Source organism: Tauraco erythrolophus, chromosome 1 (assembly GCF_009769465.1).
Source record: "Tauraco erythrolophus isolate bTauEry1 chromosome 1, bTauEry1.pri, whole genome shotgun sequence".
NCBI classification, from domain to species: domain Eukaryota; kingdom Metazoa; phylum Chordata; class Aves; order Musophagiformes; family Musophagidae; genus Tauraco; species Tauraco erythrolophus.
In genome coordinates, this window is record NC_141465.1 from 45,766,680 (window position 1) to 45,784,721 (window position 18,042).

Sequence of the window (18,042 nt, forward strand, 5' to 3'; positions counted from 1 at the left end):
CGGCGACTCGGGGCGGGCGCCGATCCGGGGAGGTCCGAGCCGGGGTTTGCCGGGCGCCGTCTGTCGGCGGCCGCCCGGCCTCCGCCGAGAGCCAATCAGGGGGCGGCTGCCCGCACGTGGAGCCGAGGGGACTCAAGAGCGCCGCGGCCGCCGCTCACTCCCCCCGTGACGGGCGTCCCGGCGGCACAGGGCAGCGCCGCGGGGGCGTCCGCGCCGCCGCAGCCCGCCCCGGCCCCACGGCACGGCCCCGCCGCCGCCGCCATGAGCGGCCCCTACCCGGAGGAGAGCTGCGCCGAGCGCCCCGAATGCAAAAGTAAATCGCCAACTTTGCTGTCCTCCTACTGCATCGACAGCATCCTGGGCCGGCGGAGCCCCTGCAAGGTGCGGCTGCTGGGCGCCGCGCCCAGCCTGCCCGCCATCGCCGCCCGCCCCGACACCGATAAGGCCGCGCAAGGTAAGCTCCGCCGACACGCCGCCCCATCCCGCTCGCCCCGCACCTTTTCCCCGGCGTCGGGCAGGGCAGGGCCGGCTGCGTCCCCCCCCCGGCGCAGCCCGCGGCTCGGCCTCGACCCCGCTCCCCGCCCGCCCGGCCAGGCGCCGCGTCGGAGCCGCGGCCGCCGTTATCCCGTTATTCCGCTCGTCAGCGGCTGCTGCGCGGCCAGGGAGCGCGGCCGGAGCCGTACCCGAAATTCATGCGGGTTAATTCCGTGCGGGTCGGGTACCGCCGCTTTAGGTTGCTCTTGCTTTCGATATCTGGGTAATTTTTTTAAGCTAAAATAAATCGCTGCGAGCTGTGATCCGTACCGAGGAAGGCTCGCCCGTTCTCCTTAAATCCGTAACGGATCTCGGCGAGCGAGCTGGGAGCCGCGCCTGGCAGCGGGCAAGGCGGTAATAACGGGGCGCCGGGAGCCGCCCGCCCCTGGCCCGAAGTTGGGAGCAGCTCCTCGGCGGCGCCGGGGCCGCGGGAAGCCTGGCTGGGCAACTCTCACGAACGGCCTCCCTCCCGTTTCCCCGGCGTTCACAGCCGGGCAGGCTTCCTTGATCCAAAACCAAAAGGAAACTTGGGGGGCGGCGGGAGGCGATACGAAGGGAGAAACAAACAAAACAAAATAAATCGAAGGAGCCCCGGGCCGCCGGGCAGGGACAGAGGGACCGGCGCTGCTCCGCCGTGGCCCCGCGCAGCCCCGCCGTGCGGGACGGGGACCTGCGGTGGCCGCTGCCGGGGAGGTGCTGGCAGGGCCCGGGCTGGCCGAGCCCCCCGGCGCCTGTCCCGCCGTGGAGTGAGGCGCCGGGCCAGGCTCTGCCGCCGGGAGGAATTTCTTCCCAACCGGGAGCAGCGGCGCGGGCAGGGGCCGGTCAGAGGGTACGGTGTCAGGGGGCCTTATCTCGGCGCGGGGTGCGAAACGGTGCCCGAAGGAGGGCTACGGGGGTGGGGTTCGCACTGATCCCACTGATCGTGTGTCTCTTTCTCTCTCCCCACCCCCCCCCCCCCCCTTCTCTCCGCACCCCTCTCCCCCCATTTCTGCCCGCCCCACCCGACTGCTGCGGCCACCTAACCCCCCTCCCGGCGCAGGGTCCCCCAAGGGCAGCCCCCCCTTCGAGCCGGCCGAGCTGCACCTTCCCCCCAAACTGCGCCGGCTCTACGGGCCGGGCGGGGGCCGGCTGCTGCCGCCGGGAGCGGCGGGGCCGCGGGGGGACCGTCCGGAGGGGCGGCCGGAGGGGGGCGCGGGCCCCGTGCCCGCCGCCGCCCCGTGGGACACGCTGAAGATCAGCCAAGCGCCCCAGGTCAGCATCAGCCGCAGCAAGAGCTACCGCGAAAACGCGCCCTTCGTGGCGCCGCCGCCCGCCCGCGACGAGCTGGGCAGCCCCGCCGCGCACGTCGAGGAGCGGCCGGGCCCCGCCGCGCCGGCCGCCGAGGAGGAGGAGGAGGAGGACGAGGAAGAGATGCTGGAGGAGGAGGAGGACGAGGAGGAAGAGGAGCTGGAGGACGACGAGGAGGAGGAGCTGCTGGGCGAGGACGGCGGGGGGCTGCTGAAGGAGGCCCGCCGGGGCGCCGCCGCGGCCCCCGGGGCGGAGGGCGGGGATCTGTCCCCCAAGGAGGAGCTGCTGCTGCACCCCGAGGACGGCGAAGGCAAGGACGGCGAGGAGAGCGTCTGCCTCTCGGCCGGCAGCGACTCCGAGGAGGGGCTGCTCAAGAGGAAGCAGCGCCGCTACCGCACCACCTTCACCAGTTACCAGCTGGAGGAGCTGGAGAGGGCCTTCCAGAAAACCCACTACCCCGACGTCTTCACCAGGTACCGGTTCCAAGGCCTCGGCCGAGCGCGGAGCGGGCGAACCCCGGAGGGACGGGACGGAGCCACCATGTGCTGCACCCCCGCCTCCAAACCGCCCCCAGGGGTGACTCCAGCCCCGGGCACGCCTGGGCTGGGAGGGGTCGGGGAGCAGGTCCGGGCTCCGGGGGGACCCAGGCCAGGCAGCGCCGGGCAGGCTCGCCTGGAGGCTGCCGCCGGGGGCTATTTTTACCCGCTCTTCTCCTCCCCCCCTCGCTGCGGCCGCCGCCGGGATCGGTTACGCGCTCCCCATGGGGCTGGACCCCGGCCCGGGCCGAGGAAGCCCCGGCAGGGGCAGAAATCAAAGCGCCCCTGCCTAAAAATACCGGCCGGGCGCGTCGGGGCCCCTCGCTCCCCGGAGCCGCCCCCGAGGGGCCCGGCGAGGCCAGGCCCGCCTCTGCCCGCACTTTCGGGGGCATTTGGCCTTTGAAAACGGGAGCCGTGCGGGGCGGGTCTGGCCGGCGGCTCCTCCGCGGGAAGCGCAGGCAGGGAGAGAGGCAGAGCCCCTTCCTTGCCCGCTCCCCGCGCTGCCTGAAAATACCCCCCCCCCCCCCCGCCTTTAGCCCGGAGGAGGGTTGAGCCCCGCAAAGCCCGCACTTTTCCATCAAGGAGGCTCCTCCGGTTTCTCATTTGTTTTGCTGGGGGAAGCTGGCGGGGGAGGGGGGGGTCCGAGGTGGCGTTTTGTTCCCTCGCCCTCGGTTTCTCGTGTCGCCCGGGGCGTCGCCGCGGGGCTCACCTGGCCCCGGCCGTGGCCTCGGGAGCAGCTGCCCGGGGATGTGTATATGAATATATCGCGCTTTTTTTGGTTGGTGCTTTTACGGCTTTGGCTTTTCCTCCGCGGCTTCCCGTGCCCGACCGGCGCGGGGCTGCGGGGGCGGCCCGGCGGCAGAGGGGCCCCGGCGGAGCTGGGAGCGCTCCTCGTTCGGGTACGGAGCTGAGGAGCGGTTTTCTAACGCCTTAATGGTTCCCGATTTGCCGTAATTGTGGCAATGCGAACCGCGGTGTGTGGCCGCTCGGTGCCGTCCCCCTGCGCAGCGGCTGCGGCTGAATTTGGGGAGCGGCGGGGAAGGGGGCTCCAAAACTCGGGAGTCCCGACGGGCGGCCGGCTCGGCGTCCCGGGGCCGCCCTGAGGGCGATGGGCGGGCGGCGTCTGCCCGCCGCCCGGCCCTGCTCCCCCCGGGCACCGGGATTCCGGGCCCGTTCGGGGCTCGGAGCCGCGGGCTGGGGGGCGGCTCGGGGGGGCGCCCGGTGCCTCGGGCTGACGGCGGCGTGTGTGTCTCCCCCAGGGAGGAGCTGGCCATGAGGCTCGATCTGACCGAAGCCCGAGTGCAGGTGAGTGGCGGCGGCGGCGGGACCGCGACCGGGACCGGGGCGTTCCTCGGCGGTGCCCGATGGGGGAGGATGGGGTGTCCGCGGCCCTCCCCGGCGGCACCCCTGGCCCCGGCGGGTCTGAGCCATCGGCTGGCGGCACCGCGTGTGATTAAAACGCGGGGGCCCCGCGGGGCTTCGGTTGTTAGCGAGACCCGCTCGGCCGCAAGCCGGGTATTTGGCTGCCATCAAATCTCCAATCGGGCTTCATAAAAGCCCACTTAGTGCTAGAACAAACAGGGCCATTTGAAGGCGAAATGTTGTTTGATTTCCTCTCCGCCTGCACAAGGAGCTGGCTAATGCTATTTGATTTCCCATTTTTGATAGCAATAAGCCTGCATTGATCTAATAGTGAGTGAGTGCAATGCTATTAAAGGTGTTTGCCGCCCCATACCAGAGTGCATTTCCCAACCCGGGTCTCATAACCAAAGAGACGATAAACATTGGGATGCCCTGATTGCCAACAGAAAACAGATGTCTCGGGGTTTGAAGCTGAGCAAATCACTTTACAGTTAAAATCGGGCGCTGATAAAGCATAATAAATTCCATATGGCTCATTTAATACACAACAGCTTCTTGCATTAGAGGGGCTAATGATGAGATTTGTCCCCTCCTTTCTGTTGACACATTTCTCCATTGTCAAACAGAGATGTGACAGCAAATCAGTATTTTCAGCTCAGGGGAACAAGTCGTGGGAAAGTTAAATAACTTTTTTAAAAGAAAGACACCCCCTTTCTCTCTCCTCTATTCACAGAGAAGACGTAATTAAGGGAATATGAATTATGAGAGTCCCTTCGTTTACCTTCGGGTGTACTCAGACTTATTAATTCAATAAGGGGGAATTGCAGCGAGGACGGCTTGCTAATTGAGTTTTAGCTGGGAGAGGCGCTGCCTCCGTGCCAGGCTGGTGGCTTCCCCACCACCGCGATGCCTCTTCCTACGTGGCTGCCTCCTAGATGGTCGCGCGTGGCGAGCAGTTCTCGCTGTACAACCATAAGGAGAGACCCGCAGCGCTGCCGCCTTCCTCGCTTCCCGGAGAGAAGGGACCCCACGCCGAGCTTACAAAGCCGAGCCTAACAGGGGCAACTCGGCCCGCACCAGCCCGAAAAAAAAATGACAAACGTGTGACCCTTCTCAAAGTATCTCTCTCCTTAGGTGCGTGTGGTGCCTCGCACTTCGTTATTAAGCGAGTATTTTCTTTGCCTTTGACATGCGGTATTTTAATTTTTCCCTCTACCTCCCTCCTGGTTGAAGCCCCTGTTAGTTCACGATTTTTGCTTTGGGGTAGGGGGAAAAGAGGCAAGGAACGGCGGTGCCGTGGCGTCCGAAGTAACTTTCGTGAAATAGATCCTGAAAGGGCAGCCTGGAAACGTGTATTTGCTGCTTTGGTTGCCTCGCAAATTATTTCTTCGTTTCAGACATTAGTGAAACCACGATATTTTTTTTTCCCTCGCTCTAAATCCGAAGGAGGGGAAAAACAAAAATAAAAAAAGTCCATGATCCCCAAACGATATCTTTTGTAAATATTCACTTCAGCGAAAAAAGCCGCGCAGCTCCCGGTGTGGGTGTGCGTGCAGAATAAAAACCCGCTTTAGCCCCACGGGGAAATCATTTTCCCGCTGTTCCAGCACGGCAAGAGCGCTGCTGCCAAGCGCCCTCCGCGCCGGCAGCTGCCCGCAGCCCCGACCTGCCGGCAAGCGGGACGGCCGGACGGGGACGGGAACGGGAGGGCTGCTGTAGCCCCCGGGGCAGGGCCGGGGGCCCCGCCAAAGCCGCGTGTGGGCCCCCGGGGTGGGTCTGCAACGCCCGGAGGGTGCAGCGCGGCGCTGTGACACGCGTGGCCCCCGCGGGCCGGCCCCCCCTTGGGGGGTACCCGGCCAGCACCCCGCCGGGCGCAGGAAGGCGGAGGAGCGGTCGCCGTCGGGCCGGTGCGTGGTTCCCGCGGGGCTCGCCCCGCCGAGGGCGTGGGCAGGCGTATTAAAACCGGTTTTTCTTTTGGCTTTCAGGTATGGTTCCAGAACCGTAGGGCTAAGTGGCGGAAGAGGGAAAAGGCTGGGGCTCAGACACACCCCCCAGGTTTGCCTTTCCCTGGTCCCCTGTCAGCAACTCACCCCCTCAGTCCATACCTTGATGCTAGTCCTTTCCCTCCTCATCACCCAGCTCTAGACTCCGCCTGGACCGCCGCCGCCGCCGCCGCCGCGGCCGCCGCCTTCCCCAGCCTGCCGCCGCCGCCCCCCGGCTCCGCGGCGCTGCCCCCCGGCGGGACCCCGCTCGGCCTCGGCACCTTCCTGGGCGCGGCCGTGTTCCGCCACCCCGCCTTCATCAGCCCCGCCTTCGGCAGGTACCGCCCGCCCACGCGTGACCCGGCACCTCGCGGGACCCTGGGGGCGGGGGGCGACAGCCGCCGGGGAGATGCCGCCGCAGCCGCAGCCGCAGCCGCCGCCGCAGCCGCAGCCGCAGCCGCAGCCGCAGCGCGCCGCCTCGGGGGCGCCCCGGCCGCGGTCGCCCGCGGAGCCCCGCGCCGGTGCCGCCCGCGCGGGGACGCGGCCCGCGCCTTGGCGCGGCCCCACGCGAGACGCGCCTCGCGCGGCCCGCCCCGGCATTCGAACTTGGAGCGCTGGCGGCTGGCGCCGATTGGGCGCCGCGAGGGTCACGTGTTCCCGCCCCGGCCTCTCATTGGAGGAGGGCGGCTCTCACGCCCGCCCCCTCCACCGCCGCGGGTCCGGCGGGTCCCCCGTGGGGACGGCCGGTCTGTGGGCGCCGGCGGCGGCGGCGGAGCTCGCGGGGAGCCCGGGCGTTCCCGCGGGGCCGCGCAGCCCCGCGCAGGTGGCAAGGACGGAGCAGGGTCCGCGCGGGGCAGGCGTGCGGAAAGCGGCGCGCCCACGCAGGAACTAAACGGGCGTGGGTTGCCCTACGTGCACACGTGGCGTCCGCTTTGCTCGGGGCGGGGGGGGGGGGGGGTGGTGGTGCCGGTGTTCGGCGGTTCGGGGTGAGCCGAAGCCGTCACACCCCGGCTGCCGTGAGCGCCGCCGGCCGCGCCGCACCGCGCCCCGCGCGGCCCCCCACGGGCGGGGTTTTAGCCGTGGGCATGAGCGGGTTTGAGCAGCTTCGTGCGGCTCGTGTCGGGGCGACCTTCCGCGGCCGCCGCGCTCCGTCCTTGCGCTCTGCCCCGCTGAGGCCTCCGGGCGCTGCCCGCGGTGGCTGAGCCGGAGCCGGGGCCGCCCCGTCGGGGCGCGGCGCAGGGCGCAGGGCCCGGCCCGCCAGGGCAGGCGGAGGGGGAAGAGGCCCGATTAATGGACGGGGCGAGCGCAGCCTTCGTAGGAACGGGGATTTCTCTTTTTGTCTTTTTTCTTTTTTTTTTTTTTTCGCGCTAGCTAAAAGAGCAAGCCCCTACCGGTGCCTCTCCCTGCGCAACCCCCTCACCGCCAGCTGTACCCCCTGGCGACAGGGGCCCCGACAGCGGCAAGTCGTGAAGAACCAGCCTCGGCGGTTCCCCCGCCTCCAAAAAAAATCTTTTGCTCTCCAGCGTCGGGTTTTTTCCTACGTGTCTTCGTCCCCGCCGCGTCCCCAGCGGGCTGAGCCGGTGGGCTCCGGCGCGGCGGTGACGGCGGTCTCTGCTTCCCTTGCAGGCTCTTTTCCACCATGGCCCCCTTGGGCAGCGCCTCCAGCGCCGCGGCCCTGCTGCGGCAACCGGCGCCGGCCGCCGAGGGCGCGGTGGGCTCGGCGGGGCTGGGGGACCCGGCTAGCGCTGCCGCCGACCGGCGGGCCTCCAGCATCGCCGCCCTGCGGCTGAAGGCCAAGGAACACGCCGCCCAGCTCACCCAGCTCAACATCCTCCCCGGGAACAGCACGGGGAAAGAGGTGTGCTAAGACACGGTTGCCGTCCTCGGGGTTCGGGTTGTGGGTTTTTTTTTTTTTAGGGGGGAGAGAAAAGAGAGAGAGAAAGAAAAGAGGAGAGTACGTACACGAATAAATAAAAGTCAAATAAAAGTCACCTCAGACAGCACGGATCAAGACCAAACGGGGTGGGGGAAATAACAATAATAATAATAGTAAAAAAAAAAAAAAAAAGAGAGGACCAGCAGCTGAGACTGTGGTGGGTTCTCGAGTTAGGAACTCGAAGACAGCGAGCGCCTTTCGCATCAGCCCTCGTATGAGTGAACCGACGCTTGCAAGCTCCTGAATAAGTGACTCCTTGGCTGGTACATTTCTTAAATGTACGATGTGTTCATTTGCTCTCTGAGCATTAAGGGGAAAAAAAGAGGAAAACAAAAAAAAAAAAGCCCTAATAAAAGTTATTATATATTAGCGTTACCTACACTAAATATTTTTCCTTCTGTTTATCTGGCAAGAAAAAAAGGAAAAAAAAAAAAAAAGAAATGAATAGAATTGTAATTAAGAAAGAAAAGCAAAGGGAGGGGGGAAAGCTACCCACATCTTCTTAAAATAACATCCCGGGATGTTAAGTTGGTCTGTTAGGAGCACTGGAGAACTATTTTACATGTTGATGCAGCGAATTACGCGTGCTAACCAAGGATGCTGCCAGTGCAGGCTGAAAGTAAATTTGATGCTGTAAGATAACCAGTGCACTTAAGGGAAAGGGTATATCTTTTTCTTGTTATATTCTTTATCACTACACCAACCAAGGTTTTTATATCAAACCAAAGGGAAATACACTGCTAGAATATGGACTGTTTAAGTCACTAAACTGTGATTATTGATTCTGTACATACCATTGTTATAAAAAAGAACAGAGCTTTGTATATTTGAAATGTTATAAAACAATTGCACTCAGTGTAGTGTTGTAAAAGTTTGTCATTCTGTAGATTCTTACTGTGTTGTAGATATAATAGGGTTCCTAGACAAATATTTATGTACAAACCCTTTATTTAACTTATTAACTGTAGAGGTTTCTGAAACCCTCAAGAGGCGATGGTACAGTACTTTTCCGTGTAATGTCGTTATTGTTAACACTTTTCCTTGCTATCCGGTGGAGAAGTGCCACGTTCAGAAAATAAACAAAATATATGTTTACCAAAAAAAAAAAAAAAAAAAAAAAGGAACAAAAGAAAAAGAAAAAAGCAGCAGCCCGGTCCTTGCGGGGGCTGCGGGGGCCGCACTGCGGGCGCCCGGGGCCGGGGGCATCCGGGGGCAGCGCACCGCCACCCTGCTCTGCCAGGGAGCCTCCACGTGTTTTTTTTGTTTGTTTTTTTTTTTTTGGGGGGGGTGGGGCGGCGCGCGGGTCGCTTGGCCGGGAGCGATTGCCGGGGCTCGGAGGCGGACGAGGTGCCGGCGGCCCCGTTGGGACGGGGGTTTGCAGATGGCGGGGACCAGGGCGGGGGGCACCTACGGCTGTACCTGCGCGCGCCCTGCCGCGGGCACCGTGTCGTGGCCCTCCTGCCTCTCGGTGCCAGCGACCCCACGGCGCGGGGAGATGCCCCACGCAACCCCGGCACCCGTCCGGGCGGGGATGGGGCAGCCCCTAGCTCCGCCGAGAGCCAGGAGCAGGGGAGAAAAACGAGGATTTGGGGAGGGCGCTTGGTTTACACCTTCCCCTCGGCCCCTGCACCCCGCACCCCTCCAGCCCTCCCGCGGGGCAGGGAAGTTTCTCTGCTCCTGTTCCTTCTCTCTGCCGCTCCGTTCTCCCCGGGATGAACTTCCTTTTATTTTTTTTTTTTCTTCCTATTTCCTTTATATCCCCCCACCCTTCTTTTTTTTTGTTGTTGTTGTTTCCTTTTCTTGTTTTTGGACCCAGCTCTCTCTTCTGCCTCTTCCACGGAGCAGAAACGCGTGAACCCTCTGGGCAGGGACGGCAGCCGCTGCCGGCAACCCCCGCGCCGCCCCTGCCCCGCCGAGGGCAGCGGCCAACCCCGCTCCCCGCGCCCTTTCCCCGCCCCGATGGGCCCCGGTGCCCCCTCCCCCACCAAGCCCCGGCCCCCCGAGGGCAGCGGGCGTGGGGCCGGACCGGCCGTCGGAGCGCAGTCGAGGGTGTTGTGGGATTTTCTCGGGTGGTTTGGTCTAATCGCGGCATCGCTCCACAACCGCAGCCCGGGGGCTGGAGACCAGGAACGAGCCTGCCCCCCCCCCGCCTCACCCCGGCCACCTGAGCGCACCGGGGGCCTCCCCGGCTCCGGGAGCCGCCGGCCGGGAAGCGCCGCCGGAGCAGCCATCGCGCCTGGCAGCCCGGCGCGATCCTTCCCCGAAGCTCCCCCCTTCCACCCACGGCGTTTCACGTGTGTCGTCCCGTGTGTGTCCCTGTCCTCCCCCCCCCGCCTCCAATGCCCCCCGCCCCCAACCGTATTTTTGAGTGCTAAAACCCACCACAGGCGCGACAAAATTTTATGTGAAAGATGGGGCTTGTTCCCTGGACATTATTAACAGTGCCGCCTGAAATATACATTTTTGCTTTAAAGAAAAGGGAATCATTATCAAGCCATTACGCATTAAGAAATGTCATTCAGTCATTTTTATTCATTCCGCTGAAATCTTCGTAAAAGCCCGAATCATACTTCTGCAAGCAGCAATTTTGTTAATCCAGGGGGTTATTACTCTGGTCCCTTATTAGGATCTATACTGCTGCCAAGCAATCCTATAACCTTCTCAAAAGAAGTTTACCTCCGTGTTATAAAACCAGTAGTGGTATTTATACTGTGCAATAATTAGTGTATTACTTGAATCCACTAACAGGTTCATTTTATCTCCGCACAAAACCCCTAGTCTGCTTATAGAAAGCTTGTGCCTCCTTTGGTGCTGTTAAAGTGGTGAAAGAGTGAATGAAGGCTGGTAGCACTTTCTCCTTTCGCCGTGCCTTAATTCCCATCTCTTTCTGCTCTCATCCAATTAGTGCAGTGTATTAAGCGGTTTATCATCTCATAGTCAGCTATTGAGAGAAACAAGGCGAACACTTTGCAATAGAGCCTGCTCTCCTTTGACACCCTCAGGTACTTACATATTCCACTGTGCTATGAATAATAGAGGAAGAATAGAGCGCTAATTCCCTCATCAAAGAATGCCTTGTCTGCTGCTTTGCTCAACAACACCATTCTGATCAAAAGAAAAGCAATAAAGCTTAGCATAACAAAACGAAACCTACTTATTAGCTTAGTGGTTAAATTAATGCAGAGCCGCTGCTATTCAAAACCAAGGTTTGAAAACAGCCTCCAACAACCTGATAATGCTGCCTTCGGGATGAAGGAATTTTAAGCTGAAATTCGAAGCTGGCACAGATGAGTTAATCTATTAAACTGCTATAAGGAGGGTGCGGGAGAACTATTCAATTAAGGCACGTTTAAGGTGCTCTGCAGAAGACGGGGAAGGATGCGAGAGGGAAGATGTGCGCCGGTTCGGCGTTAGGAAAGTGCCTTTGGCGGCGACAAGGGGTGGGGGGTGGGGGGGGACGGGGGGGGGGGGTCTGGCACGGCAACAAACGTGTTTGCGGATGGGAATTGTTCTTCGTATCGCGTGTGTCATCGGCGAAACCTGGCTACCGTCTTCATATATCAACACTCCTCTCCCCCAGCTGCAAATAAATACAAATAAACACGAACCTTAATTTTAACAGCGTTGGGGGAGGGGGGGGGGGCGGGGGGAGGCAGGAGTGAGGGAAAGGAAGGGGAGGCGGTTCGGGGCAGATGAGCCTCAAAACGCAAACCTGCGAACTTCAATCTCTCCCGAATTATTTACAGCGCTACATTTACCGGCTCCATTTAATGTATTTAAAGATGATTTTGCGTTTCCCAGCCTTTCTCCGGGGCCAAGGCGCGGCACGGTGCCCAGAGCTTATTAGGGGTGGTGTGTGTGGGGGGTGGAAATCCAGTTTACTCCTTGCCAAGACTTCAGCTCCGATCTGAGCAACTCCGCTGAGCGGAATCAAAAATTGCCTCAATTCGGGGTATAAAAGCCCTCGTTTCCGTTCCCCCGTCCCGGCGTGCGGCTGACTGGGGTTTGGGGGGGGGGCTCCGGGGCTTTGCCCCGCAGCAGAGCAGGAGCAGAAGCAGGAGCAGGAGCAGGAGCAGGAGCAGGAGCAGAGCCGGGCTCCTCCGCCGGCCGTGCGGGAGGGAACAGCCCCTCGCCAGGCTACTCTGCGCTGCTGTGCCCTACACAATCATTCCACAACACTCTCATTTAATCTAAACATCCCTAAACTTGCAAATTAACAGGCTCTTCAGCTGTAATTATACAGATACATACAAGTGCCACGGGGTCAGGTTATGCCGTATCTATCCATTTTATTTGTATACCTGACGTTTGGAGGAGAAGGTCACGCTGTTCACTTTCCTAAGGCATTCTACCCGGTTAATATCAGTAGTATCTTCATATTCCCAATTGAGTTGGACACGAAAAAAGTGGGGAAAAAAAAAAAAAAAGCCCTGCGTCAAATCACAGGGAAATGGGATCTTTCAAAGAGCTGCAACATCAATGTTTCATTCAGGCAGCACCACCTTCTCGCCAAGGCAAGCCTCCACACAAAGTCTCTTACAAAAACCCAACTAAACAGGTCGGGAAGGAACGACAGCTGGCCAGGGGTGAGACACCACCAACACAAAACCAGGGACCGAGTGGGTTTGATTTCTCGCGTACTGAGACTCAACGTGAGTGAAAATGAAAGGATTTAGCCCCCAAAAAGTTGCTCAGAAGACGATTGTGTGTTTAGGCATCCTCGAATAGACATTACCCATACTGACACACGGCATCTTCTGATGCCACTCAGGGACAAACGAATGTCATAAAGTACTCTTAACACAGACACACGTATCCCTTTGGCACCCAACATGTTCATGCCGACGCTCTTACTTTTCCTTCATGTGCCCTTTGTCAATGGCCCACCATCCAAAAAATGGACACGCAAGCACTTCTGTAAAACCAGGACAAGTCTGGAGCAATACGACCTCGCATGGAGTATTTTCAAGAGTCAGATGATCAAATCTAGTTCTCTTTTACTAGAAAACTTTATTTTTTTTCCTTCAAGTGTTAAGAAAACTTTACATTTTATACTGTTAAAGATTTAAAAGGAAATTTTTATAACCTTACATCAATATATCACATTGCAAACTTAACGGCAAACACAACAATATTCTGTGTACAAAAGCATGTACCCAAATTTATGCTCTTTTCTTGTCATATCTGCTTGTCATTTTATTAAAAGTAAATGAAAAATACAATTTGTTTATAAAACCTTTAAAACTTCCAATACAGTAATTATTAGAGAACAGCTTTCCCTTCCCCCATTATCAGTTACAATGCCATCCGAAACATATTTTTCCCTATCGCTTGCTTACTTTCAGATACTTTGTATGGAAAGAAATGACATATATTTATATCCCGTGAATGTATGAAACGGGTTTTGTACACGTGCACGTCTCTACATCCGCACAGACGTTTTCAACATGGCAAAACACTGTGCTTAAAGACACATGGAAAGACTCTTAATAAAAAGATGGTCCCTATTTTAAGCACCTTCAGGTTTCAGTCCTTCTTTAACAAATTTGAAAGTAAAGGCTCCTTACCACTGTTCAGAAGGTATTAGGGCATTTAAAGGCATTTAGGTTTAGTATTGTTTTTAATTGGTATGTTTATGATCAGGAAGAAGATAAACTGTGAAAAGGCAAAACATTAGTGCTCCTACTGAGACCTCTACTAACCTCTCTTCCTGAGAGCACCTCTACTAAATACCCTGGAGCAAAGTCTAGGATCACTTACATTCCAGCAACTCTCACTGGGAATTATCCAATTAAAGCAGCAATTCCCCCACCCCCTTTTCCCTCATAGGTCTAAACACACAACAAAATACATTGCAAAAATGAACTACTTTGTATTTTAATAACCCTGGCTTGTCAACGAAGAAAAGAACGGAAGATAAAAACACCTTGACTATTTCATGTCCACATGAATCACAAATCCCGTTTTCATCTTCTGTTTTTCCTCCTCCGAAGAGACAAGATTATTAAAACATCATTGTGCATACTGAAACAGAGTATTGCTTAAGAGATCATTACTGTTAAACAAGGAACTAGCCCCTCGTCTCCCTCCATTTTCAGTCAATCACCGTCTTTCATTATTGGACTCTCCCACAGATCTTCCTACACTGATGGTGAAGAGTTTGCGGAGGTTCACTTCTGAGTAGCCACTCATGGACAGGCATTTGTCTACGGTGCTCTTCAGTCTTTTGTAGGCCTCAGAGGCTTCTGTCGTAAGTTGCTTCTTCGCATACTCTACAAGAATGAAGAAAAAAAACAGATAAGGATTAAAAGACCACAAAAAGAAAGCACTTCTGCATTCACTGCTACAGAGATTCATGGTATTTTAAACCAAGGTGAATGTCGTAGCTAGCAAAGACGACATTTATGGCAAGCTCTCCCAACTTCTGCTGCCTTCTCCTGCCTCCCCTCCCACAGTGCTGCATCAGCCGGTCAGAGGCCATGTCAAACCCGCAGGTGGTGGCGAGGCTGAAGGTCCCTCAGCCGCACTGGCGCGGGTGCAGCGACTCCTGCCAGGAGCTGGCAAGAAGCACCACTTCATCAGTCATGTTGTCTAACTGGAGTGAAACGGGAGTTCATTGTTGTCTAACTGGAGTGAAATGGGAGTTCATTAAGTCACAGCAGAGAAAATAAGTGATGGCAAGGCTGGCTCTGAAAGGACCTAGTAGGTGCCTTAACTTGGTGAGAACTACGCAGGGTCCCCAGGGGTTTGAAGCAGGGAGAGACTCTGCCCAAGTCTGGCTTCAGAAGTGAAGGAAACCAAGCTTCACTTCCCTCGTCCCTGCTGCTGCTAACACTGGCACTGGCACAACCTGGGACAGCCTCATCAGCTATCCTGTGAGTTCTCACGTGCACCTTGTGTGCAGGATGGGAATCGCAATGCTCAGCACTACGGAGGTGTTGGAAGGAAAAGGGCAGTAGCACAGACAGGGGAAATTCCATGCTACTCTATCCTTAAATGGAGAGAAGATGCCCGGTATCTCAACCAGAAGTCATTGGGTTCACCTGACACATGAATGAAGATAGCCCTTCCCAGATATCAATAATCAATATTGATTATTAATAATCAATAATACCTTGACGCTTGATCATAATACCTGGAAACAAATGTCTGGAGTGCAAGATGTTTACTCACTTGTACCTTTGTGTGTGTGCCAACTCACATGCACACGCTTGAGGTTGTACATATTTCAGCAGCAAAGCCCAAACTGTTCTATTTTAATTTTTTTGTTGCTGTTAAATTTTATGCCACCCCCAAAAAATCCAGGTATTTTGTTTGAGTGGTTGTCTGGCTTTTGCTTTACAAGAGCTGTGGGCAAAGACTAAAAGAGCAAAATATTCTACTGACAGACATCAGCGCCAACTTGAAGCCCGTCTGGTGTGGTTGCGCTCCTTTCCAACCAACTCCACGTTGTAGGAACACCAGCTCCTACCCAAAAGCCTGAGTCTGCAGTTACCTTGGAACAGGCAGTGCTGGATAGTCCAGTCCGCATGACTGTGCACACAACAAGGATATATATTGCAAAACGAGGTGCCCTCCCCGACAGTTTCCCCCCCGTTAGGCAGGAGGGACTCCAGGTTAAGTGGAACTAGGAGAGCATGGCACGGATACTTAAGGTCGAGCTTTCAAACCATTTAGGCGCAGCGTAAGCATGTGTCTTGTGAGCAACCACCACGATCCTTCTGTTGCTCATTAGCTTTGCCTAAAAGCTGTTGTTTCATTTCCTCCTGTCACCCTCGCAACGTTTGTGCTGCCCCCCTCACGCTTACGAACATGTCACAAAGGAGCCTCCGTCCCCTTTCAAATGGCTTTTACTACGTGGCAAGCTTTTTTTCATCTCCTAAGTTAAGATGAAAAAACAGTTGTGTCTCAAACAGTTGAGTTTCTCTGAGAGAAGATGGGTTTGTAGGAGAGAGACATGCTGGTTTTTGGAGTCCACCTGTGCGAGGGAAGAAATGACTCACTTTTGCAATGACTCACTTCTGCGATGTGACTGAGATGAAGACATCCCATCGGACACACCTTCGTCTCAGCAGCCAAGTCAAAGACTGCTACAGGAGGAGACGGCAGGGAAGGGAGGCATGGTAACAGAAATAGCTATTACAGTTTTGGGGTTTGTGAATTCCTCCTCCCTGAGGATTTACGAATATTTTTGTGGAGCCTCACAAGTTTTAAGATGAGCTCAGCAGACTATCTACTGGATACGATACAAACAGTAATGTTTTACTAGGCAACTGCCACCTGCTTAGGTTTTCCATGTTCTTCACAAAGTTCCACTGAATTCAATTGCTCTGCATCTTTAAAAATTAAATTAAAATTAAAATTAACGATGCTGGTTTGAGTAACTGAATATGTTGATTAAAAGCACTTTGGTAAGCACCTTTCATGCATCCTTGTGAAGAAGGTATGTATTGTGCTGTCATTCAGTTTTAGGTATTTATATTGCAAACTTTGGGCAGTAAGCAAACAGAGGAAGATGCCTAGTTGAAGATACCACATTCGCATCATTACCCAGACAGTAATGACATTACGTCTATTAGCAGAATTAAAATTTCCTTAAACTACACCATCGACACAATAAAAACTTTGATTACAAGAATCTGTTCATTAACAGACTGAAGTCACTATGGCATAAAGATATTTAATGATCCTAAAGTTATTTAAATGTAGGGTTTAATTAAACAAATCTTGAAAACTGTAATAACCCGATCCATAAAAACACCAAACCAACTTTGCTGCAAATTCAGCGCTAACTAGTTTATGCACCTTCAAGATACACAATGTGGTAAGTGTGTTCACTTGCCACTGCTCACAAAATCACGCTCTTTATACCAAGAAACTGTGGAAAAACCATCCTGGTAGCTCAAACCTAGGCTAAAATAGTTTAAAGCTTCCTGGAGCTCAGGAGGGACCAGAGTGAAACGTATCAATGCGCAGAAACAGCTGGCACACGTGAACAGAGCAGGGAGGCACATGAATCATGAGAACAAGGAGGCAAACAATCAGCCAGGGCTGAAAGTAGGGAAGTAAAATACAGGTCCGTGTACAGCTCCAATTCAGGCTCCAGCCGTCCCACTAACAGAGCGCCTAGTCCCCCCCCTCCCTTAAATCTAAACTTTAATTATACGCAATAACCTTTCTGACAGTACGCTTCAAACATTTCTTAGATGCAATTACCCTCGTAGAGGCAAGCAGGAAAGGGTGGACTGAAAAAAAAGGAGAAATATGAGGGGCCTCGTTGAAGTAATGAGGCCAATTTTAAGTTTCAATTATAAGAGAATGGGAGCCGGGAGCTCCGGGAGGAGAGGCGGCAGCGGCTGTGCCCGCAGCACAGCCACACCATGCATTTGAATGACACGAGTGCATCTGTTGACTGGGGAGAAGAGATTTAAAGAACTGTAGTAATACAGAGCAGGGGAAGATGAGAGAGGACACAGCTCCTGATGTGTTTACCTCCTTTGCTGATGGGATATTGACTTTTCCCACCAGGTTGGTTAGAAAGGGGACTATTTACGCTGCCACGCAGCAGAGTAAGAATGACAACCAGCATCACTCTGTGCTCCTCTGAGTAAAAGACAACTGTGACCGTCGTATATCACACAGCCAGTCAATACCTTCGAGTTACCATACCATCCAACTTAGAGATGCATATAAAAGCTCCTACTTTCTTCCTAAATGAGAATTGAATCAATAACGCACCTAAGGCCTGCTGAAAACTCAGCTATACAAACTGACTGAAATTGCCTTTCAGTAGTCAGTCACGTTCCGAAATAGTTCTATACCTATTATCACCCTGCGGTTGTTTTAATAATACCCAAGTTCGGTGGCAAGCAATCTTTTAAGATGACCGCAGCTGCAGAATGCATATAGGGCTATACATAAAGAGATAAATTTATACACATGCAGAGCATACAAAAGATACTACCAAAACAAATACACAAATGAAAGTTACAATTATTTTAAAGAAAATTAAAAAAAAAAAAAAAGACGTCATGCTTCTGACTGCATACAATTAAAATTCAGGTACTGCATTCTCTGAAGTTAATAAATCACTGACTCTGATAAGGATTTTAGAATCACATCATCAAGCACACGGTTAACCCTCTTCCCCACAACATAACCACCCCCTTGTACACTTCACAAAACACAGTCTGAACTTCTGGATGTCCCTGTCAAATTCAGCACACCATCCAAGTCCTTGTTTAGCTACCTAGGTATGTTTTTATATTATTTGGAAAAAATAAATAAATTCAAAAGGTACCTGACGTCCATTTACCCCATACTGTTGTACTGATGCTGGCGGCAAGGGGGGAAATATTTGGAGCTTACCTGTACCTGACCGTGTGTTTTCCATTTATTGCAATTT

The 18,042-nt window shown here is 55.4% G+C and overlaps 2 protein-coding genes across 4 annotated transcripts in view; one reads left to right on the top strand and one right to left on the bottom strand.

Moving 5' to 3' along the window:
- The first annotated feature begins 261 nt into the window (after positions 1–261).
- Positions 262–7,568, top strand: ARX (aristaless related homeobox). Its single transcript, XM_086608811.1, has 5 exons — positions 262–454; positions 1,574–2,294; positions 3,617–3,662; positions 5,705–6,039; positions 7,328–7,568. The coding sequence occupies exons 1-5, from the start codon at positions 262–264 to the stop codon at positions 7,566–7,568; spliced, it is 1,536 nt and encodes a 511-aa protein (XP_086464937.1).
- Positions 7,569–13,739: 6,171 nt separating this feature from the next.
- Positions 13,740–18,042, bottom strand: part of POLA1 (DNA polymerase alpha 1, catalytic subunit) — a 212,587-nt gene continuing 208,284 nt past the window's right edge. For all 3 annotated transcript variants that reach the window (XM_086608844.1, XM_086608834.1, XM_086608824.1), the window contains exon 38: positions 13,740–13,909. In XM_086608844.1, the coding sequence (XP_086464970.1) occupies positions 13,740–13,909 (170 nt within the window). The remainder of the gene's footprint in view (positions 13,910–18,042) is intronic.